Below are 23,919 nucleotides of genomic sequence, written 5' to 3'. Positions count from 1 at the left end.
TCAACCACCTCCCTGGGCAGCCTGTTCCAGTGCCCAATGACCCTTTCTGTGAAAAATGTTTTCCTAATGTCCAGCCTAAACCTCCCCTGGCAGAGCTTGAGGCCATTCCCTCTTGTCCTGTCCCCCGTCACTTGGGAGAAGAGGCCAGCACCCTCCTCTCTACAACCTCCTTTCAGGAAAAAAACTCCCAAACTAGGACTGTTACGTATTAGTGAGGTTATACTGTTATGTATGTAACGAGTGCATTGATAGGGGGTGAAGCGTAGAGAAGTGAGTGAAAAATTCCAGTTGAGAATAATAGAAGTTCTCCCTCTTCTTTCGCCTCCCTGCCTACTATCCTTTGTCCCTTGCTATGTGATGGGCCAATTTCAAGCCCTTTCCTTGTTCTTGTACAGCCTAGGAAACTTCCACTACGTATGTCCTCATTGCTGCTGCTGAATGACTGTGGCAGCAAACTACCTGCAGAATGGCGGCAGTGTTTTCCACTTCAAATGATGTGAAGAAGAGTCACCTTTTTAGCAGACTTGAATGACAGCTATTCTGATACCCAAGAACTTGCCTGGAGCCCAACTATTTTATGCTAAAGATGACCCATGTTGCAGTGGCAAGTACAGAATTCTCCCTTGGGCAATGAAAATGGTTGCTGCTCATCAGCTTACAAATTTTCTGCCTTATAGTATGTGATTTGGGGCCCTTCTGGGAATAGGTGTATCCAGCCTGTCTGTCCTGAATCGGCCACTTTGATATTCTCGTGAGGAATGCAGGACCAACAGCTGCAGCCTGTTGGCACAAATGTGGACCCCCATTCCAAATTTGAATGTGAACTTGCATCCAAACCATTCAGACTGCATCCAGAAACCAGACTGCCTGAGCCTCCTGTTACCGCATGTCCTGGTGGTTACATCAGTGAGACTTTTTATCCCAAATTAAAACAAACAAGTCAAACCCTCAAATTAGACATAGCCCAGGAGCAAATGAGTTGGTCTCTGGATGTGCCACCTCTACCCACTGCCCAAGAAGCACACACAGTGTGCCCTGAAGTGGCATGTAGCTGGATAGCTGACATCCGAGCTCCTAAAGACTCTGTAAGTCCATACACCACAGCTTTCATCCTGCTGCTTTACAGACATAACTTCACAGATATCCCAGCTCAGTTTGTGTCTGTCGGTTGCGCACAGAGATTGTAGATTGTGCTGGACAGGAACCTGTCAATTTTATTTGTCCACGAAATGCATTGCATGGCTGTGGCTCTGTATAAGTTATGACATGCTAAATGCATGACATCAATTATTTCCATATCAAGAGACAATGTCAAATGCAGGATTAGGACTCCTTTCCCAGTCAACCAGAAAACACAGATGGGTTATGGGAGGACAGAAAAATTAATGATTATACAAGTAAGCCTACACCTCTTCCTGTTGAGCATTGTTACAACACAGCTCTTTGGTTTTCACTACAGTGACTTTCTGTCTGCAGAGATGCAAGTTGTAGGGACGTAAAGTTTGTGTTCCCTCGCCTCTATCAAATTCAGCCACCTAAAAATCATCTGAATTTAGTTCTGCTAAATCTAATTCAGTGCAATATGAAAGCTTTCCTTTAGAAGCATGTGAATGGGCAAGTGTGCTGAGTTGGGTGTCTGGTGGGTTAACTGGGCATTAATAAAAGCCATTAGATAAATAGAGTTAAAAGCCCATTTAAGATGAGCATAATAAAACCAGAAAGCTCCTTCCACTTTACTTCTCAATATGTCAGACATAAACATATGACATTCAGCTCTGATTTGGGTGACAGTGACTTGAAAGATTGACAACAGCTAAGCATAAAAGCCCAAATGCCGCTATGTGTATTTGGAATAAATATTTCAAGTGCCATATTCCACAACAAATATTTTAAAGGCAGCAAATGACAAAGAAATAAAACAGCACAACACAGACATTTGCATTATGTGAAGTAAATATCTATGTAACATCATTTATGTGTAACATCATTTATAATTATCCAGCAACACAGTCCTTTTACTCATCTAAATATAGTTATTTATCAAGGAGCTTCAATATGCAAGGCATATGCAATATGCATATTTCTGCATATTCCACAGCAAATTCACTCAGTATTAATGACCCAAAGAACGGGGCAGAGCTACGTAACTTCCTGCATGGAAGAATTCATTCTGAACACTATCAAACTGCAGCACCTGTATGCCTATGATCCTGGATAAGAACTATATAGTTAAGACTATTTAAACTGTGATTCGAACAGGAATTTAGATTTAGCTCATTTATACATGTGACTAGTTGACCACAGAGGCAAGTGATAAGATATAAGATGATTCCTGTTTGTAACTATCTCGGTGCTATCAGATGGTTCAGAAAAGCCAGTGAGACAATAGGGTTTTAAGAAGAAAAAGTCAGTCTGAATTTGAAACATATACTCACCCTTTTGGGCCTTTTAAAATAATAATTTCATAAGCTATTCTTGACTAAGAAATTCTGAGGACGATTTCTGAAAGTCTGAAGTCTTCTGCTTTGTTTATACAACCAAGTGCATGAGATACCCTGGAGTTCAATTTTCTTATCTTTGGAGTTTTAGTGGGAATGTATAGGAAGCAGCACATCTTGCAATGTTTTTGGAAACTGTAGCAATACATGTTAGAGCCCCAGCATTTATGGGGAATTTTTCCCTAAACTTCCATGAATGGAAAACGTTACATCATGAGATCTCTAGAAAATGGCATGGTGGAGATACAACATTTGCGAATAAAAAATTCCTATTCTGCTATATAGGAATACAATTTTCTAGAACAAAATTAATAACTTGTTTTTCCGAGATAATTCTAACTGAGCTTTTCTTACTAAAGCTATATCTATGAAGAGTGAGTTTTATTTTTCTTTACCTTCTTAATTGATACAGCTATACTGATTAAGCATTTGTACATAAAGCAATCCTAAGTAACGGAAACTTAGAGAACCTTGGTGTCCACAGACACCTGGATGGCCCAAGCAGAAGACACCCTGCGGCAGCGAGACAGATCTGTGGCTGGAAGAAACTGAAACCCCTCTAGCCCATCAGCTAGCCGCAACTGTCACCAAATGATGAAGCTGTCCCTCTTCCTGCCTCAAGAAAAAAACAGTTTTGGCAGCAGGATTTGAGTTGGTTGGCTCTGGAAAGTTGGCAAGTAATTGCCTCTGTTCGAGCTATGAGCAGCTCCCGACTTCTCTTTTGTAACCGCCTCAGGCCAAAAGTTTCACAGGTGTCAGACCATTTTTCAAGCCCAGTACAAAAGTCATGACATTACCAACAAGAATCTCACAGACACCCTTACAAATCAAAACAGATATAAAATCTGCAATAATAACAGGGTTAATAGTAAAACTGTTCTTTTACAATGTTTCCTTAAATTTCTTTCTGTTTGTGCATGTTTCTCACAGGTATATACAGCCTTATAAACAATTTTATTTGAAGCATTATAAAGGGAGAGATTGAAAGTTCCTTCCTACTCTGCTTATAAAGATTAATTATTGAATGTAGGTTTTGAAACACTCATAATTAGGTCTCAGTAGAAAGGGTTTCAACAATATATAAACACTAATAGCAACATAAAACTCTAATAGCAACATGGTATATCATAAATAAGTAAGAGTTCTAGGGCTCAGGCATATAAAAGTTACTACAAAGTAACACAGCCTGGGAAGAAGTCCTATTACATAAATCAAAACAATCCCTTTGGAAACAAGTGGTATTTTAAAAACAGGACATAAAGGGAAAGTGCCAACCTCATAACCCACTCTGATGCTCACCAATTCCAATGATTTTCAGCATATCAAGTACCCAGGTCTGATACAATTGTGAAACAAAAGAGCACATTCTTCATTACCACTCACCCGAACCTTGCATTTCTTTCAATGAAAGATTGTCCTTTTTTAAAATAATGCATTTTCTCACGTTTTCTAATTTTTAAAACAACATATCACAATGCTTTCACTCTTTGAAAACTTAACAGGAAAAAAAACTCTCTTAAAATAGATTTATTTTCATTTTTGTTTTTCATGTCACTTATTTTTAATCTCTACCACAAGTTTTCGTGCAAACCACCTACCATTTTCCAGCAGTTCCGTTTTACACCGTTGAAACCCTTAGCATGGTTTGAGAATTTTTAAGCTAAAAGCCACAATTCTGCCTTGGCTGGTAAGCAAAGTCGCTCTGGTCCCATACCCGTAGCTCTGCTGTAACTGCACAGAAAGCAATACCAAGCAGCTGCAAAAGGGCACTCTCTATATATGTCCCAGTTGTGTAGATTAAGACCAACCCCACCTACAGGTGCAGCCTTCTAAAAGCGCAGTCACTGGCTGACATCAGTGGCCTTGAAACTACAGCATGGGAAGGTATCAGAGGCTTCAGGGCCATAAACAGAAATGATTGGTTACTACACAAACCTAGAAGCAACCGGTGTGAGCTGCCTACGGGCAGTAACGTAGACAGAGCAGTGTTTATAGTATGTATTTAAGCTGCAATAAAAACCACTGGCTGCTTGGATGTCACTGATTCAAAGTTCATGTATGGAGCTGTTGACTGGTAGCCTGTAATGCTACACATGTATTATCAGGGCAGAGAGATGTACCTTTAATGTCTGTGTTTGGCCCAATATCTTAAGTATGGGTTGTAATTTGGATGCAACAATGGAGAGGTGGTCAGAGAGCTGATCCAGGTGAAAACTATCTCTGTCAAAACAAAATAAATTATTAGATTGCAAAAATACATTCATATTAGTTTCATAAGCTCCCTCATCTGACTGGCTGCACAAATCCTCAAGAGGTGGTGTTGCCTATGGAAGGTGGGCAGGGAGTTGTGCCCGGGGGCAGAAGGCAGAACCTAGCAGAAGTCAGAAGTAAAGACTAAAGTTCATCATGCAATCATATTTCTAGTTGCCATGGGTTTAATTGTGTCATATCATATCAGGTATGTTTGTATCCAAAGGCTCTTAACACCAATATATTGTGGATGTTTATAAAGGTTAATTATCCTTGTAAAAGATGTGGAGTATGGATACAGTCAAATATCAAACCATCTAACATTTATGGAAATATGTAAAAGCTTGGGCACCCCAAGAAAAACTGTTAAACATTTAGAATGAACTATTTTCTAACAAAACTTCAGTAACAGATTGATGCATTCAGGCCTCAGAAATGTAATAAACAGCTTCATCCAAGCAAAATCCTAGCGAGAAGCTTCAGAGTAAATCTTCTGGTGAAGCCAAGATCAGCAATTTTATTGAGTATCATAATACCAGCTGCTCAAATTATGATGAGGGAAAGATGAAAACTATCAGTGCTGCCTGAAGGACCAAGAATAATGCAAATGTGGCATTAGAACATCTGTGGATATAAAGCATCTGGTAAAATATGCAAACTATTATCTCGTTCACTACAAAGGGAAAAAAATCTTTATATATAACTAAAATAAGTGACACAGCAGGGAAGCTACACACTTTTCCAAGACTGTCTCTCATCTCCAGGGGATGCTTCATTCAATCTGAATAAACTTTCCTCTTGCTACTCATAATGTAATTTCCTTCGGTTATCTGGACTTCATTTGTTTATTCCCCAAAACCATAACGTATTTATTTTTATAAGGTATAAGGTAGGAAATAAGGACTCATCTGTACGCAACTTTGCTTCACTAATAAAGAAAAGAAGTAGATAAGCTCAACTATACCAGCAAGGAATTCCTGTACTCCTCTGTAGTGAATGGAGACAGGCAGCAGAATAAACATTTCAAAGTTAAACAATGTCCCTAAGCATTTAAATACATTAAAGTGAATGCTCTTCTTAAGATGAGAATAAACATAAACAACTATTTAGTAACTGCTCTCAGGAAGGTGTATTCAGCCTATCTATCAAAATCATATGGTGATTTAAAACCAGAAGAGACTAACAGACCCCAAATCAGCAGGTTTTCCCCCTACAAAGAATGTTTTCCATTTATGGATACCTTTTCCTTTTACAGCTAACCTCCCTGCAACTTGTTTGCATTGTGAAAAACCTCTTTTGACTTGATTCTTCAAAAACATCTTGATACAGCTATCTGGTTTCCTTTTGTAACTTCTAGGTCTACACACACACACGGGCATCTGTGAAGATATGCAGATGAGCATTTCGCCCCTCATAGTTTTCCAACATTCCTTGGTACCCGTGAATGACGCTTCCAGCATATAAATCCCTACTATTTTCAACACGTGTTCATACTGACCGGTAATCTCAGAAATAAGAAAAACTATAGACAGCAAACTTAGTGGTTAAAAATATATTTCTTGAGCTATCTTCTCTTTATTCATTAGGTATTTTACAGACATGCATATGTATAAACAGACATTATTAATTTATGCCTTCTCAGTGCTCACAGCAATTTGTCTGCAGGGGAACATGCGGCACTGTGAGCTGTGTAGGAAAACATCCACATCACACCCTCTGGCCTTCAGTCTGCCAAAATCCTGAGCAGCTGTCAGCTGGGCACTGCTGGATGAACAGTAAAACAGGGCAGTGGAAGAAAGTTAGCTGTTTCTTTGAGAAAGGAACTAGTTTTGGTGCATTGTTACCCAAAGAAGAAAAAAATAAGTGGACTTGTTCTGCATGCTGCAGGTTCATTGGAGAAGTTTCTGAACTGGTTTTTATAATTAATTCTTGCAACAAACTTATAAAATGTCATGAAATCGGGACAAACTTTTCCACTTGTGTGAACATTACCAGTTTTCAACAACTAAGCATCCCCTCAATTTTTTTTCTGTTATTGCTGATGGGTTTTAGTTCAATGAATTGTGGACAGCCATTAAAGTAGGGGAAAAAATCAGTCCTGTGATTGGAACAAGCAAATTCTTCCCATGTTCTGCAGAGTCATTTAAATAAGATGCAGCATCAGTATCTGTAGTTTAGTATGGTCATGTTGAAAGTGTGCAATAAAAACTTGCTTTCAGCCACTAGTAAATTTGAAATTCTTTTCACCAAAATTCTGTGCCACTTGGACAACTTTGAATGTTGGATATGGAGCCCTCAGTCAGTTACTCATGCATGCCTAACTATTCCAAGCTAGAATTTACAGATATATATATTTACAGATATATATATATACACGTAAAAGGAAGAATATGCAATAGCATAATTTCTTGAATCAGAAATATTAGAAGTTGTATGAAAACTTGCAGTTTTAATACTAAGCAGCTGCAGTGGTTTCATATTAACAGGTGGTCTGCAAGCTAGCAGGAGTTCTTCCACCAGGACAGTGTCTCAGGAGGTGGGAAGAAATATATAGTTTGTTCTAGCTGGCTCTTCCCATTTCCATTTACTAGGATTTTATTGAATGAATGTAGAAAAGCTACCTAGGGCCAAACACATGATGATAGCTTGTTCCCTGTAAGAAATTTCAGAAATTTGTCTCTAGTTCTCCTGTACGTACGATACCTCTCTGATTCAAATCTAATTATAGTAATTAAATTTATTTTGATCTTCAAAAATTGGATCACCCTATCGTGCTGCTATGTGGATAAATAGGGGTTCCTACACAAGGGATATCACAATTTAGTTAGATCTTGTAGATGATGCTGTCAGTACTGGTCAGCATCAGTCCAGAGCAGCCGTGACACAATTTACCATGTAGGTGAGATACCTGCTGCAACGGATACTCGGGACTAATTCTTTGGATTTTGAATTTCATTTAGATTTTGGAAAAGCACCAATATGTTTATGCAAATACTTTGAAGAATATGCTGACCTTGTCAGATCACGTGGCACCTGACAGAGAACATGGAAACTATTTTTGAGATTTTAGAAATATGCACAAACAAGTTATTGATTTAATTTACGGCCAACAGCTCTTCTGTAAGGTTATTTCAAAGGCACACTGATATTTTACTGAATTATCCATTACTCAGGTATATAGCACATCCATCATTTAATAAAACTTAACTTCCATGGATAATCTATTTGCTCTTTTCACTACATTTTTAATATGTCTTTCCTTAAAAGAGATTTGGAGCGTTTCAAGGTGAGGCACTAACAAAATAACTGAAGAAAACCCAGAGTTGCATTTCAGACATGGTCACAGCACTAACACTGCTAATTGGAGAGTTTGAAAGGCCTCATGCTGCAACCTTTTATTAACATTCAACTTCCTTTGATTGTGTGGCTTACTTAAAAGACTTGATACATAGAGGAATCTTTCAAATATCAGTCTGAAGAATATTTTTAATTATATATATATATAAAAGCTATTTACAGTAGTTGTTCTTTAACATAATATAAACATATATTTAAGTGATAAAGTTAAACAAATGAGAGATGACACTGCTCCCAGAGCAGAACTTTTTGAGTTCTCTCTGCATTGGGCTCCTCACCACTGTCAAGGGTATCATCATGTATTTTCATAGAATCATCAGGTTGGAAGAGAGCCACCAGATCATTGAGTCCAACCATTCCTATCAAACACTAAACCATGCCCCTCAGCACCTTGTCCACCCGTGCCTTAAACACCTCCAGGGAAGGTGACTCAACCACCTCCCTGGGCAGCCTGTTCCAGTGCCCAATGACCCTTTCTGTGAAAAATTTTTTCCTAATGTCCAGCCTGAACCTCCCCGGGTGGAGCTTGAGGCCATTCCCTCTTGTCCTGTCCCCTGTCACTTGGGAGAAGAGGCCAGCACCCTCCTCTCTACAACCTCCTTTCAGGTAGTTGTAGAGAGCAATAAGGTCAACCCTCAGCCTCCTCTTCTCCAGGCTAAACAACCCCAGCTCTCTCAGCTGCTCCTCATAAAACTTGTTCTCCAGCCCTTTCACCAGCTTCGTTGCTCTTCTCTGGACTCGCTCCAGAGCCTCAACATCCTTCTTGTGGTGAGGGGCCCAGAACTGAACACAGGATTCGAGGAGCGGTCTCACCAGTGCCGAGTACAGAGGGAGGATAACCTCCCTGGACCTGCTGGTCACACCGTGTCTGATCCAAGCCAAGATGCCATTGGCCTTCTTGGCCACCTGGGCATATTGCTGGCTCATATTCAGTCGGCTGTCAACCAACACCCCCAGGTCCCTCTCCTCCAGGCAGCTTTCTAGACAGACTTCTCCTAGTCTGTAGCACTGCACAGGGTTGTTGTGCCCCAAGTGCAGGACCCGGCATTTGGCCTTGTTAAACCTCATGCCCTTGGACTCAGCCCAGCGGTCCAGCCTGTTCAGATCCCTTTGCAGAGCCTCCCTACCCTCCAGGAGATCGACACTTCCTCCCAGCTTAGTGTCTGCAAACTTGCTAAGGGTGCACTCGATGCCTTCATCCAGGTCATTGATAAAGACATTGAACAGGGCTGGACCCAGCACCGAGCCCTGGGGAACCCCACTTGTCACTGGCCTCCAGTTGGATTTTGCACCATTTCCCACCACTCTCTGGGCCCGGCCAGCAAACCAGTTTTCCACCCAGGAGAGTGTGCGCCTGTCCAGGCCAGAGGCTGACAGTTTCCCAAGCAGAATGCTGTGAGAAACTGTGTCAAAGGCTTTACTGAGGTCCAGGAAGACCACATCCACAGCCTTTCCCTCATCCAGCAGCACTGGCAGCACAGGATGAATTTCACCCCTCAGACAATTTGCAACTCATCTCATTTCTGTCAGCATTTCAGAAAGACAGTGGATGGATGCCTTAGATGAATTTGTAAAAAAATTGTAAGGAAGAGAGATGTTATTAACTGGGTCCCCTCCTTCAGCTGAAGACTGATGCCATAGCTGTGTACTGATGGAAATTCTTGTCAGCATAGACTGGTTGTTTTGACCACGCTTTGTGATTTAAATGCTATAACAACAGAAATCGGGTTATTTTATGGCAGCAGCCAGTTTTCAAGGGAAGCTAAAAGCACTTGGGCATTGAGCAAGTTATAACTGATGCTAAGCACAGCAACAAAACTCAGCAATCTGCTGTGTAGGCGATAATGCAAGACACATGAAACCTTGCCTGAAACAATCCACTGCATCTGTTGGTGTGCTGTAATCCAGCAGTGTCATGTTTTAAATTTTCCCTGAGGTGAAAGAACTCAACATAAACAATCCATTTATACCTGTAAGCATTCATCTTCAAATGTCTACTGATAACTGGAGGCCTAAAAACATAAAAACAACATGCATGCCATATGTTTTAGCTGCAGTTCTGGCAAAAATAATGTTTTCTTTTCCCAGGTGGAGGACAGCGAGCAACTTCTTTCAGTCCAACATTGCTTCATTTGCCATTGAGTTAAACATCTGATCCTTCCTCCAGCAATAGCAGAGGAGGAGACTGAACTGGTAGATGTCACCTACTGTGTCCTTGAGGAGCTGACATGCAGCTGCACATCCCACTCTGTCTACTTGTGGGGTGGGGTGAAACCTAGCAGAGAGATGTTGTTCCCTCCGCTGATATATGATAAATACTTGAGTCATTTTTTTTTTTCTCTTAAAACCTGCCAGTGGCCTTATTTACTAATGTCAGTTACTGTGGATAAATGGCCAGCAAGGACCGATTCGCTCTGGTTCATCTAGGGAGGAAAAGAGGTGGACCAGCAGTACCTCCATCTTTCTGTTGCTATGTCTTTCAGATATTTTCAGATGTTACACCACTCGTGCAGGACCTCAGGGACTGTCATGGGAAGTTATTGGGAAAGGAAAATTTTGTTACCCTTCACCAGGTGCAGTTTTACAAAATAGAGACTGAGATAGGGACAAGGGAATAGGCTCAGCAGCAGAGGTTTACTTAGACGCCTTTACACAAGAAGCAGAGATGAACCTTACATAAGAAGCCGACAGACAAAATAAGAGAGCGCTTGGCATCTGCTTTGGCACAGGTGGGAATGAGAATGGAAATAGATACCTAAAACATTTCAACAAAACTTCCCCGCTTCGTGGACAGCCTCCTACCACAGCTGCTACCTTCACCTTCATCTGTGCTTGCCAAGAAAGAAAATAAAACACATGACAACAGGAAGGGCAGTCTGCAGTAACCTTTCAAAGCCCCAGGAGCAGGAGTATGCACAAACACTTCATTATGCCTTACAATCTTTATGTAACTCGAAATGTCTGTGTAGCCTGCGATGGGTTGTTTACCTCATAAAAATCTGAAATTCCTTAAAAGCTGAACACATTAATGAAACTGTGAACCAGAAAATAATTTCTATTTATTTTTGTTTCCCTTGTTTGCTGTTGTTGTAAACATGCTTCTCATTCAAAAGACTTATTTTTAACCCATGAGTTGCACCAGCATCTGGACACAGAGGGAGGAGAAACCAATAGGACATGGAGCAGTGCAGCATTATGGGAAGAGCAAGAGATAGGGAAAACTCAAGCAATGCCTGTATGTTTGCATTTTTCAGAACAAGAAGGATGTTAGTTTTTAAATGCACCATCACCCCTGATATAAGTTCCCCAGGAAAGACACTAGCTGCTGAGAGCAGCCAGTGAGACATGGCAGCGCTACCTGGGACGTGCGGCATGAGGGTTGTGCAGCAACACCAAGCATGACTTCTTGCTGCATGCAAACTCCCATGCCTCCGGGGGATGCAGTGGGCTGTGCAAGTGGAAGCTTAGGGCAGGTGATAGGGTGGGTCTATTAGTTGCATATCACCAGACTTGGAGGAGGTATCAAGTCACAGAATCACAGAATCACAGAATAACCAGGTTGGAAGAGACCCACCGGATCACCGAGTCCAACCGTTCCTACCAAACACTAAACCATATCCCTCAGCACCTCGTCCACCTGTGCCTTAAAGAGACAGGAGATAAATGGCTTGGTCGGAGCTCTTAAACTCTGCCACTGTGAGAGGCCCAACCCTCCTGACAGAAGTAATACCATCCCCTGATTCTTATCTTTGGTAACCTGGAGCAGGGCAAAAGACACATGCTCATCAAGGAGAGACCTGAAGGCAAAACCTTCAGGTGTGTTTTTCCCCAATCCTGTGCCTACCACGGCCCAGGATGGACCAGCTCTCCAAAGGTGGTGCAAGACAGAACAACAATAAGTTGGAAAATGGTAACGTAGCAAACAAAAGTCTAACTCGCTGAAATATGTTTTGATATCCTCTACGACTCTTGTAGCTTATGGGTAGGATCCACCCATGCTGTAAAACTGAGAAAGTGCAATGTATTTTCAGAACATTACTGCTGCTCTGTAAACCATTTATATACATTACCCAGCACAATTATCATGGGCTGAATGTCCCCCAGGTTCCTCAGCAGTTAAAAAACCTGTGTAATGAAGTCAAGATTTTAAATTCTCTCACAATCATTTCAAAACATCATTAAAAATAAAACCAAAACAGCACAGATTTGAAGCATGCACGTAGACACAAAGAAGTCCACTTCCACTTCTGTGTAACCCAGGAATTCCTTGCCCAGAATTTATACAAGGAGAGCAAAGGCAGTGTTTTCCAAGCCTCTCCCTTTTTTACGATCATTATACAACAGAGTAATTAAGGTCAGTTAAGTTCATCATTCTGTAAATGAGTTCAGAGCTCTGACAACAGAAACTTGTGTCTGATTCACAGAAAGGTTTTTAAAGTTGTTTCCACCCACCACTACTGCTATAAAATTCCTTTAATATGTTAGCTGCTCATTTTTCTTAACCTTTGCAGGTCGTAATGTTGTCATGAATCAACAAAGTCAGGTGCAGAGTTCTGCACTTGGGACACAAAAACTCCTTGCAGTGCTACAGGCCTCGGGAAGAGTGGCTAGAAATCTGTCTGGCAGAGAAGGACACAGGGGTGTTGGTTGACAGCCAGCTCACCCTGAGGAGCAGTGTGCCCAGGTGGCCAAGAAGGCCAATAGAATCCTGCCTTGTATCAGAAACAGCGTGGCCAGCAGGACCAGGGAACAGATTCCTCTCCTGTATTCTGCACTGGTGAGATTGCACCTTGAATATTCTGTTCAGTTTTGAGCACCTCACAAGAAAGACATTGAGGTCCTGGAGTACGTCCAGAGAAGAACAGCAAAGCTGGTGAGGGGGCTGGAGAACAATCCTTATGAGGAGTGGCTGAGGGAACAGGGGCTGTTTAGCCTAGAGAAGAGGAGGCTGAGAGGAGACCTTATCACTATCTACAACTATCTGAAAGGAGGTTGTGGAGACACGGATACTGGTCTCTTTGCCCGAGTTACATGTGATAGGACAAAGGGGGATGGCCTCAAGTTGTGCCAGGGAAGGATCAGACTGGACATTAGGAAAAATTTTTTCACTGAAAGGGTAATCAAACACTGGTACAAGGTGCCCGTGGAGGTGGTTGAATGACCATCCCCAGTGGTATTTAAAAGACGGATAGATGAAGTGCTTAGGGATATAATTTAGTAGTGGACTGGTACAGTTGGGGTTGATTATCTCACAGGTATTTTCCAACCTGGTGATTCAATGATTGTTCCTTCACAAATCTGTACTCTAAGACTGCTGAAAAAGTAGGCATATGGTACAAGGTTGTACAAATTAGGATCAATAATTAAACACATGACCTACACACACCAGTTTTGGGCTTAGTCTTAGCTATATTTTTCCTGATATTTTACTGTGGAATTCCACTACCGTAACATTTTCTTAAAGACCAAGACTATTTGAAGCTGTAGAGCAAAAAGAATTGAAAGAAGAGGGATAAAATATGTCAAGGAAGAACTTGCTAACCTTCTAGGACAACAAGTCTTGTCAGGTATAGTGAATCACAGAGAGAGAAATGACAGCCATGCTTGAAACCACCACCACAAACTTTCCTTTGCAAGCATCTAAGTAACAATATCAACAGATGTGGAATTTTGGGTTTTGACGACCAGGATGACTAATGACAATAAATCAGCACAACAAAGTACGTCACAAAGTTACCACCTCACCTCCTGTTCCCAGAGTCAAAACAGGCTTGCTCTCTTTTGCTTTGATTTCAGTTAGTCACTTTCAACTACTTCATTGTTTCAAATAACTCTCCAACTATTTACATGGAGTTTATTTCTTTGACTTGTTCATTTCAGTCTGCGGATTCAGGTGCACAACAAACATTCCCTAATTTAACACTGATGTGCAGAAGAGCCTTAATTAAAACACCAGTTCAAATGGTGGCATAATTACAGGGACACTTTCCTCTGAGCAATGGGCATTCACAGCTGAAGGTAATGGTTAAATGTCTGCAAAAAAAAAGTTCTTTATTCTGAACTACAATCAGCCAGGAAAGTACTTGGAATGCATAAATTAGATTCCTTCAGAAAATAATATTCTGGACAAAGTTACTTTAGCGGCAATTCGAACTTTGAGTGGGTGTATCACCTCCCCATTTCGTGGGATTTAATAAAAATGCCGCCACAGATAATGGGCTCTAAACAGAACTTAGATGTTTCTCTTCAGTTAGCATTGCCTCATCTAATGCAAAGTATTTGTGTCACAGTAATATCTTACTTAATTTTCAATAAGCTTTTAAATAACATACCAAGCAATAATGATGCAGAAATAGTGATATAGACTGTAAATTAAGAAATGCTTATTACTTTGTACCGATATTTCTATAATCCTATTTGGTCTTCAGCTATTGCCGTGATAAATCCAGTGCATCATATTGCAGTGACCACCTGAATTAGTAACTACTGACACTTTAGCTGTGTTTGTACTCAAGAAGTGCATTGTGAAAAGCATTGCACAACCCACAGGAACGTTGCTCTGATTACAGCAGACCTGGTGTCAGTCATACTTCCCAGGCTATTCCGTAGCAAGCCTGGGTTACAACAGGTCATGTGTAAAACGACTGTCTGTCCTGAGCATTGCTGAAACCCAGAGTGCACCAGTCCATCAACTGCTGACCCTGACAGGGTCCCTTGTGCCGCTGCTCATGCTTACAGCACAACTTCTCCATTGGTTGCCCTCAAAGCTGCATCCTCATGTTCCTCAGATGTTGCTGTTACACGTCAGCAACACAAGTTCATCTCAAAAGAGCAACCTCAGCCTAGAACTTGGGCCCTCATCCATGCAGTGTTGTGGGTTTTATTTTGGCTACACACGAGTTTTTATCTTTTCAGTTCACTGACAAAATTCTTTAATTTGAGATCATATTATTGTAGCTTTTGTACTGAGAATTAAAATAACACTAATCATAAAATGTCACATTTCTCTCAACACTGGCGTTAAAAAAATCTGTGCCAGCACTCACTGATTGAAATTACAGAAATAAATAGACAAATGTTGATACAAAATTTAGAATAAATAAAAGTTATCTATGAATTTGCCTAAGCTAGACAGTGTGGTGAATCTGGCACTTAGATTTGCAGTCAGACATTAGGGCACATTGCCCTGGCCTTCAGCATCGGTAAAGGAGTTTATTTTATCAGAACTGCAGAAAGCTAACTTGAAAATTATCTTGATGTTAATCAACTAACTAAGAAAACCACAATGGCATGTGCCTATAGCTTCGGTACTATTGCCACCTACAGGTATTCTTCTCTTCCTTCATTACAAAAACTACTGTAGTAAATATGCTGTCCTTGTACTCCGATCAATTCAATTGTTACCTTGTAATTCACTGAAGATGTAACATCATCAGCTTTCTGCATACAAGCTACATCTGAACATCTACTGTAAGATTCAGCAAACTGCTACTCACTTGAATGAGGAAAAATGTTAAAAAATTCAGTGGCCAAAAGGCTGAAAATATGAATTCTCTTTAGTTAAAGAAAAAAAAGGCTTGCTTTATGTGATCACACATTATCTTAGTAGTCAGATAGCCTCTGCAGACAGTAAAAACCTGTAGAGGACATGCTCAATAGGACACCACAGGCAGTGAAGTGTGTGAGCGTTCAGGTTCACCTCTGGCAGCAGAAACCCTACAGCTGAAGCTAGCTCGGGTCTCTGCTGAATGATGAATTAGTGGGTTTGGTAACCCCAAGCTGCAGCTGACAACACAAAATGCACAGCAAGGATGTGGTTATCTGTTTTTGCTGCCTTGTCTAAAATGGGGAGCAACAACCTTCATTATTTTAAGGTAACATATGCTTGTGCAGTGCGGAATGTCTTCTGAGCAACTGCTCTAAATATTTAACATCTTTCTCCCCATTTGGAGGTGTATATATATAAGTATTTTAAAAGCTATTCCAATCATAATTTATAGTGGTGACTATAGTCATTGTTGCTCACACTGATTATCATCTATGAATAAGTCAATATCAAAGTTTCCCAAATAAAGTATTTAAGCTTATTTGTATTGCTATTTTAGTTACCCACACTGGAATTTACAGATACACTCAAGTATCTGCAAATATCACTGGAAAATAAAAGAAGCAGTGAGTGCTAGCCATTTTGAGTAAAGCTGAAGAAACCAAAATATTAGCAAAATATAGTCAGAACAATAAAATAAACCACTTCTTGCACATTTTGGTCTTACAAAAAGCAAGGCTGCTTAAGCACAGCACTGGAAAGTACCAAGAGCACTGCGACATTAGAGCAGTGTGAGGATGGGTATAGGACCTAGCACACGGATCTTGGAAAACTGAAGACTATAGAAATCTTTTGTGAGAGCCATTTTAAAAAAAATGTTCTTTACTGAAAATAAGGATCTGATTTTAATAGTGTTTCCCAGTTTTACACACATGGATGGGTGCAAGTACTGACAGAAAGATGAGCGTTTCTGTCTAGAAAGGGAACTTGCAGTACAGCCACAGTTCCATCTTCACTAATGTTGCCCCACATCGTATTAATATTCAATATATTCGGAACATTACTGGCAGAGCTAAATCACTGTGACTAACTCTTCAGCTAGAGCTGAGGCTTGTAATTATTTCAGAGTCAGAAAGCTATAACATATCCACTCTGAAAACAAAATTATTTAGCATATGCATATATATAGAATACAAATGATGTTGATATATTTTTGGTCTTTCATATTAATGGATCATTTCAATCCAAGTGCAGACATTTCTTTTGGCATGACTTTTGTCATGTTTATGTGCATAAAAACTTAGGAGTTGATAAATGAAATGCAGTCACCACCTAAATACCACATACCAGAGAAACCTAATTGGGTGTGAAGTTCCATGCAATAATGTGCAAAATAGGTGTGTATTACTACACTGGACATCTCCAAAATCCTCTCCATTCAGAAGACAGAGGTTCACACAATATAAAGAGAAATTACAGACATTTCTTGCTAGAAGTACCTGTTTTTCAACGTTCTACTTTTAAGGTAATGTTTGAAATTTACCAGTGTCAGGGGCCTTTATGAGATTTCAAAGAGGTAGTGAAAAAATTATTTATTTTTCTTCATTTTCTCACACTATCATTTGACAACATTTTGTGTGCAATTGAGCTCTAGTTTTGTCTTTCCACAGTAAAACAAAACCAAGATTGTTTTTCAACAGTAGAATTAGAGGGGAAAAAGCAACAGGAAAAAATTATACATGCAAGCATCATCCTTGAAACAATTACCTCTGTTTTTGTAATTAACTGTATTTCAACCTGATGATATCTAATTAATCACAAATTTCATTTGAGTGGTCAGGAAATGTCTCAGAGCACAGAATATACAGTGTTTGAACAGACATAAGCAGCATGAAAAACACTCATCTGAAATCAGAAGATGTTCTCAAACCACTCAAATCTCATAGTTGGTCTGGCACCCCAGCTGAAGTGGGGGCAGCATTATAGATAGCCAGAGCAGCCATTTGCCATTTTATCCCTAGAAAATAACACTCATTTGGGAAATGGCAACCCATCTTTCTGAACTGGTATGAAGCCACTGACCAAGAAATCTCCTGAGTGTTAGAAGAGATGCAGCTTGTACCCTTGGCCTAAGATGAGAGCAATCAAGATAGGTGTGGCCAATGGAAGCAAGGGATGGAAGCTGATGACTGATTTGGTAGCTCTGAGAAGACAGCAGAGAAAGTCAGGAAAGGCCTGATATTTAAAAAACAAGTGAGAAAGACCTTTTGAGTGCCCTTTTGGAGGCTAAGCAAGAAGCTGGGACTATTCAAGTGACTGGGAGCTCTAAGGTTCTCCCACGCAGGATTTGACAATCACAGAATAGTTAGGGTTGGAAGGGATCTTAAAGATCATCTAGTTCCAAACACCCTGCTATGGGCAAGGACAATGATTACTTTGAGTTTTGATATCAGTACACGTATGAGAAATAACTTATATATCTTCACACACTGAAAGATCCAAGCAAATAAAACCGTATTTTTCAAGCAATAATGTCTCCAACAGTGTTTAGAAGCTCATGTTAGTAGGGTGACAGTTTTCACTCATGTCCTTCAGAGATTCTAGTGTTTTATTCTAAGGGAAAGAACAAGATTTTTTATAAAGAACATATTTATTCTTAAGCACACTAGGAAAGTCCAGTTTCACCAAACTAAGCAAGCACTTTGCCTCTGATTTCAGTCATGCTTTCACCTGTCATTCCTGGTACAGTAATAGGGATGTTTCTTATCTTTTATGCAAATAAAATCTTACGAACATGGCCTTTGTCAACATGAAAGGAAAGTAGAAGTGCTGTTAAAATTTATGCCAAAATATAACACAGTTTCATTTCCATGTTTGTCCAAAAGTGTAAATGTCAAAGATTTAACCTTTAAAATAAAACCCTTCTAATTATAAATGCGAACCAGAAATAGTACATTTACTCAGAGTATGCATGTTTTTTGGTAGAGTATATTTTCTACAGATAGTGCCTGAGTTGCATGAATTTTTAAATGGAGTTACAGTATTTTCAGTACAACACTGCAAAGTCTAAGTGATTCAGGAGCTCCAATCCTACTATTAAAATAACTTAAGAATTTAAGGACTGAATTCTTAAAAATACTCAAGTATAAAATGCTCTCAGAGCTGATCCCTTTCATTCACTGGGAATTAAAGCTCTGACTCATTAAAAGGTATAGATGAGCTTAGATAAGGTCAGAAGAATTCTCTGACCCAATAATCTGCCCAGTTTAGATACCTCCCTCCCTCCTTCCAGGACCAGCTCAGCTTCTGGTGAAGTAGATGCTGCATCACTCTGGCATATGATATGAACTGGCATGGATCTTGGTCTTTCCCAGTGCATTCAGCTATAATTTAAGGAAATCTACAGCAGCTTTATGATTAACCAAGCAATCCCAGGAGCGAGGACAGAAATCTTTGAAGAACAGCAGAGTGAAAAGTTTGGGCCTGGAATTACTGCAGCAGACTTAGCACAAGATGACCCTGTTTGTGAGCCAAAATCTTTGAGCACTTAGATAGGAACCTGAGTTCAATTACAATTAACAGACTCTCCTTGGTATCCCTGTCCTTTTTTAAGGATAAGAATTAAGAACAGCTGAAAAAAGTTATCTACATCATGTTTCTAAATACAGGCATGACCTGTACTTTAATTCACTGTTATTTGTTTTACAGCAGATCATTATTCTCATTAACTGCTAAGCTGCTGGCAGATTTCTTGACATTTCTGGATGGAAGATCAATCTGGATTTAATAAAGTTACCAAGAGGAAAGGGGTTATAAATCTTTGCCTTAAAAGTCTGCTAAATCAATGGCACTGTGCAGACTAACATCATGATAGGCAGGAGCTTATTAATACAGCAGTCCATTTTTCAATCAGGGTGACATAATACAACTATTGTCTGGCATGACATATATTTACATCATATGTGCATGGACAAAATTTACTGCAAATCCAACACAATGTCCTTTCCCAATTTGTCCTAGTTAGAAGTTCAAGGTGAGCAAGGGGTGAGAGGATTTACACAGATACACTTTCATCTGTGGACACAGAAGTTCTTTTGTTGAATTCACATGTACACCTAGCAAGACTAACTAAAATACAAGAATATTTAAGTTCAGGGGCTTCTAGCTTTCCATACATCATAATTGAGAACTACTAAGAAATTTGAGTAGCATCAGATCGTGCACCATTCCATCTTCCATATTAATACAAACTTCACACTGCTAAATAAGTTATACGTTTAGCTTCGGGCACAACTGAATGATTCCTGTTTATTTTCCTGGCTCATCCGCAATTCAGATGGCATAGCAAGCATGCTCCTTTCTGTAGCACGAAACACAAGAGCTCACCTGGATGGGGTCAGTACTATGGCCTATGCCTTTGCTTTGCTGGCCCTGATAGAGCAGGTACCCATTTTCCATGGCGCTCACTCTGAACAGCCTTGACAAGAGAGCAAAGCAACAGGCTCATGCCTCCAGCTCTGAAATGAGACAGACTAACTGGTGTGCTTTAGACTGACTAAGTGCAATTAGTTTTTTCAAGCAACATTTTTTTTTTCCAGGTAATTTATCTTAGAGAAATTAAAACAAACCTTGTTTACTCTAAAACATATATGTCATGGCAGAAACATCAGACAGCATTCAGGTTGAACTGAAAAACACCGGCAGAAGGATGAAAGAAATAATGGCAAGCTGCTCTCTGCTAGGTTTGAGGCAGGGAAAGTTGGGGCAAAGGCTGTGCTGCTTTTGCAATTGACTGGAGTATGCTGTTAACTCAATATAAAGCCCAAAACAAGTAAATAGAAAGGTTGATTTTTTTAATTTCAAAGAGCTCTATGTCAAGCATCTTCTTACTTGCTTAAACACAAGCTCAGCCACAACACCTGAAAGGGTGCAAATGAGAATATGGCATTCACCTGGATTAGAAATGGAGCTTATAAAGACAGGATTTCAGCACAGTATAATGAATGCTGAAACAACTAAGTACATGCAAGGAGAAGAAAATATGAAAACACTGAAAACTGCTTCCAGGACAATGTGCTTCTACTATGACCCCTCAAAAAGGGAATTTTTGCCTAAACAAGTAACTGGATTCCACCAGGCTGCAGAAGTATCATCAATCACATATTGCTATGAGTAACTGAGTTTTTAGTATTTCTAGAAAATGAAATTTAAAAGTAAACGTACTAGATCTAGAGTTTCCAAAGCCTAATAATGTTCACACTGGAGTATACCGAATACTTTAAAATTTGGGAACTGAAAAGGCTTTTGTGGAAACGTCTTCTAAAATTGTATGTTTGAAAGTAGCAGTAAGATGCATTAGCAAGTAGTAAGGCATGAAATTGCCTCATAAGGGAAATCACTTTTGTGAAACATTCTAATAAACATCACAGTGAAATTACAGATAATGATCAACACTTTTGTGCTACTTTCGACAGTTGTTCTGAGTAAGTGAATAAGGAACTTGTCTCCAGTTGGTGAAACAAAGATGAAAGAAAATCCTCTATTATCATAGTTCAGTGTGTCTTGGTATATTCAGAGATGAAGCACATGCCATTTTGTGGTGATGAACAGACAGAGCACATTCTTACTTTGGAGAAAGGGTCTCTGTAGCTTTGCAATAGCTGCAATAAGTGAGCTACTGCCCTAGCAGTCAATCCATCATATCCCTTTTCTAAAAAGCTTCCTGCTGGGTGTGGCGTATACTGATACTTTTAACCTCTACATTTAGAGTAAGGCTTTCACCCCTCAGCTGCTTGAGATGAGGCAGTTGATCTGTTAAATAAAATTGAGATTTAATGCATTAATTATGTGCAAATGTTTTCAGGGTGAAGCCTGGGAGCAACTGAGCTACTGAGACAGATGAGACTGAACTCAGTTTGCTGTTAAGAGCTAAAAAGTGGATTAGATGAGAGCAAATGGCAAGTTACATACAGTTATGCCTGGAAAAAAAATATTCTCTATGTACATGTTAGAATAAAAGCTTGATTTGGTTTCATTTGGGACAGTGGAGTTCTAATGACTGGAAGTACAGTTGAAGAATGCTAATTAGCCACTAACAAGCGCTCTACACCTGCAAAGAGCTCTTTAATAGTTAGTTACAGTGAGTTATTCTACACAATATCCTTGTGTCATGTGCATTAAGCTTATTTTTTAGCAATGGAAATGGACGTCTTTAGATAACATAACCCAAATTACAGACAATTATCTTATTTGCAGATGGTTTACTAATAGGCATGCAATGAGTCAACAACAAAATTCAGCTGCAAGTCTTTGAGTCTGTGTCTTGTACTCTGTCTGATAAAAAAATATCTCTCAGGGATTTGGAAAGGCAGAAATTAATAGACCAAGACAGTTTAGCTGATTTCCAGAAGCCTGGAGCCTTACCACAGGTCTCCAAACTGTTTTTTGCAAACAGTGCACTCATAAGGCTCCTCAGTAGTATGTCCAAACTCCAACATACACAAATGGGTTTCCTGTATCTTAACAGCCACAGAAAAGGTGAATGTCCATGTAAGCCTGTGGGGAGCTGAAGGACTATCTCAACCAGTCATATCTGATCCACTCTTCAGAAGAAGCCAAATGGCTGCCACAGGGGTCCAGCAGCACCTAAACTTGCCTTTAGCCTCTTCTAGGTCATTTCCTCAGGGATCACAAACTCACAGGCCCACTCACTATCTCCACTTACTTTTGTGCCGTGTGCCTGGGGCTGCTGGTACAAGAGGAAGACTTGCCACCTGAGCTGCACAGTGTCACCTGTGAAAGAAGGTTCTGAGGAATATCTAAAGCATCTAACTGGCTCAGATCGCCATGGTACACTTACACATAAGGTATTCAATTCATAAGTGGAATTTACATTGGCAAAATGTCTGTTCTCACCAGCTTACGAACTGCCTGGATTCTTTAAATTAGGTATGGAAACAGAGAGGAAGAGTGTCCTCCTTCACTTGAACATAGTATTCCAGTTTTTCTCTACGTCTTCATTTGATGAAGACCATAGATAAGCATCTGCCATTCTAGCAAAATAATCAGCTTCAAGGAGGGCTGGTTCACACTCCACGTGAGCACATGAAATGCACAAGGAGAAATAGCTAATTATTATCCCATTTTTAAGAAAGAAAAGTTACACAATGTCATTGGCTATACCTAATTTTGATTAAAACTTAAAGAATACAATTTTTGCTGATTAAAGCACAGAAAGGTCAAAGTCCTGACTTAAAACAAGTTCACTGGGGAGTGCATAGTGCTAGTTCATTCAAGAAAACCTGACATACCTAAGTTACTCCAGTATAGAACATTTCTAGGATCCTCAATACTTTAGATTTGGTCCTATTTTTCTTATATGCTTTGGTAGCCAGCAATTAAGTTGGACTGAGGTACAAGAACAGAGATAACTTTGTTAGCTACTTTCAATATAATCCATGTGAGTTTTAAGATCTAAAATAAAGTTACCTGTAGCAGTTTTAGTATGGGCTTCTCACTTTTACCTAAAGACATCCCTTTTTTGAGAAAAATCTGGCTTCCTTCAGCCTTTGCCCGATTGTCTCATTTTCCCCTCTGATTTTCTTTGGTCTTCTGAAGACAGATTACCTTTCCCAATGAGTTATACTGGGTTGAGTAAAAAGTACAGGCAATTCACCACTTTAATATTCCTCTGAGCATATAGTAATATGATACCTACTTGAAATCTCAGCCCAGGTCCAGATCTTCTCAGTTCCTCCGTAATATTAAAGCTCTCATTGCTATACCCTTCTAGTACTTTAAAAAAAAATGTAATGTCTTGCACATCTAAGCATATACATCTGCCAGAACAGAAGCAGAAGGCAGTGACCCACCTCTTCCTCTCAAGCCCTCTTTGCATGCCCAGTGTGGTTTTTGTCTCCACTCCTTGACATCCTTCCCTCTAGCCAACCTGTTTCCATAAGCACCACGCAGTAGCTGGTTGTTAGCATGCAGAGTGCTGGTGGAGAGTCATGGGAACAGCATGTACGTAGCGCATAAGCAAAAAAAGCTGATATGAAGTGAAAGCATCATCGGGTGTGGGGAAATCAAACTTTCAGTATAGTCAACATATTTTGCTCTAAATGGTCTTTTCTAAAGTTCCTCCAATTCCAGAACGCAGCTTGTGGACTACACATGGATGGACACAGAGCATCATAACCAAAATGCCGAAACTACCAGATGATTGGTTGCTGGCGTTTTGTGTTTTTATACATGTCACCAAGTCTTACT

General features: G+C 39.9%; 1 protein-coding gene across 2 annotated transcripts in view; it reads right to left on the bottom strand.

Moving 5' to 3' along the window:
• TMCC3 (transmembrane and coiled-coil domain family 3) overlaps positions 1–23,438 on the bottom strand; it is a 77,896-nt gene extending 54,458 nt beyond the window's left edge. Inside the window, exon 1 of one of the 2 annotated variants that reach the window (XM_069853493.1) lies at positions 23,369–23,438. Coding sequence is in view for 1 of the 2 variants with exons in the window: in XM_069853485.1 (XP_069709586.1) it covers positions 4,097–4,099 (3 nt within the window). In the remaining variant the exon portion in view is untranslated. Of the gene's footprint in view, positions 1–4,096; positions 4,118–23,368 lie in introns of those variants that run through there. The other variant, XM_069853485.1, reaches the window with a different exon arrangement.
• Between the last annotated feature and the right edge of the window lie 481 nt (positions 23,439–23,919).

The sequence above is a fragment of the Phaenicophaeus curvirostris genome, chromosome 1, assembly GCF_032191515.1.
Source record: "Phaenicophaeus curvirostris isolate KB17595 chromosome 1, BPBGC_Pcur_1.0, whole genome shotgun sequence".
Classification (NCBI taxonomy): domain Eukaryota; kingdom Metazoa; phylum Chordata; class Aves; order Cuculiformes; family Cuculidae; genus Phaenicophaeus; species Phaenicophaeus curvirostris.
This window is presented reverse-complemented; position numbering and strand designations above follow the sequence as displayed.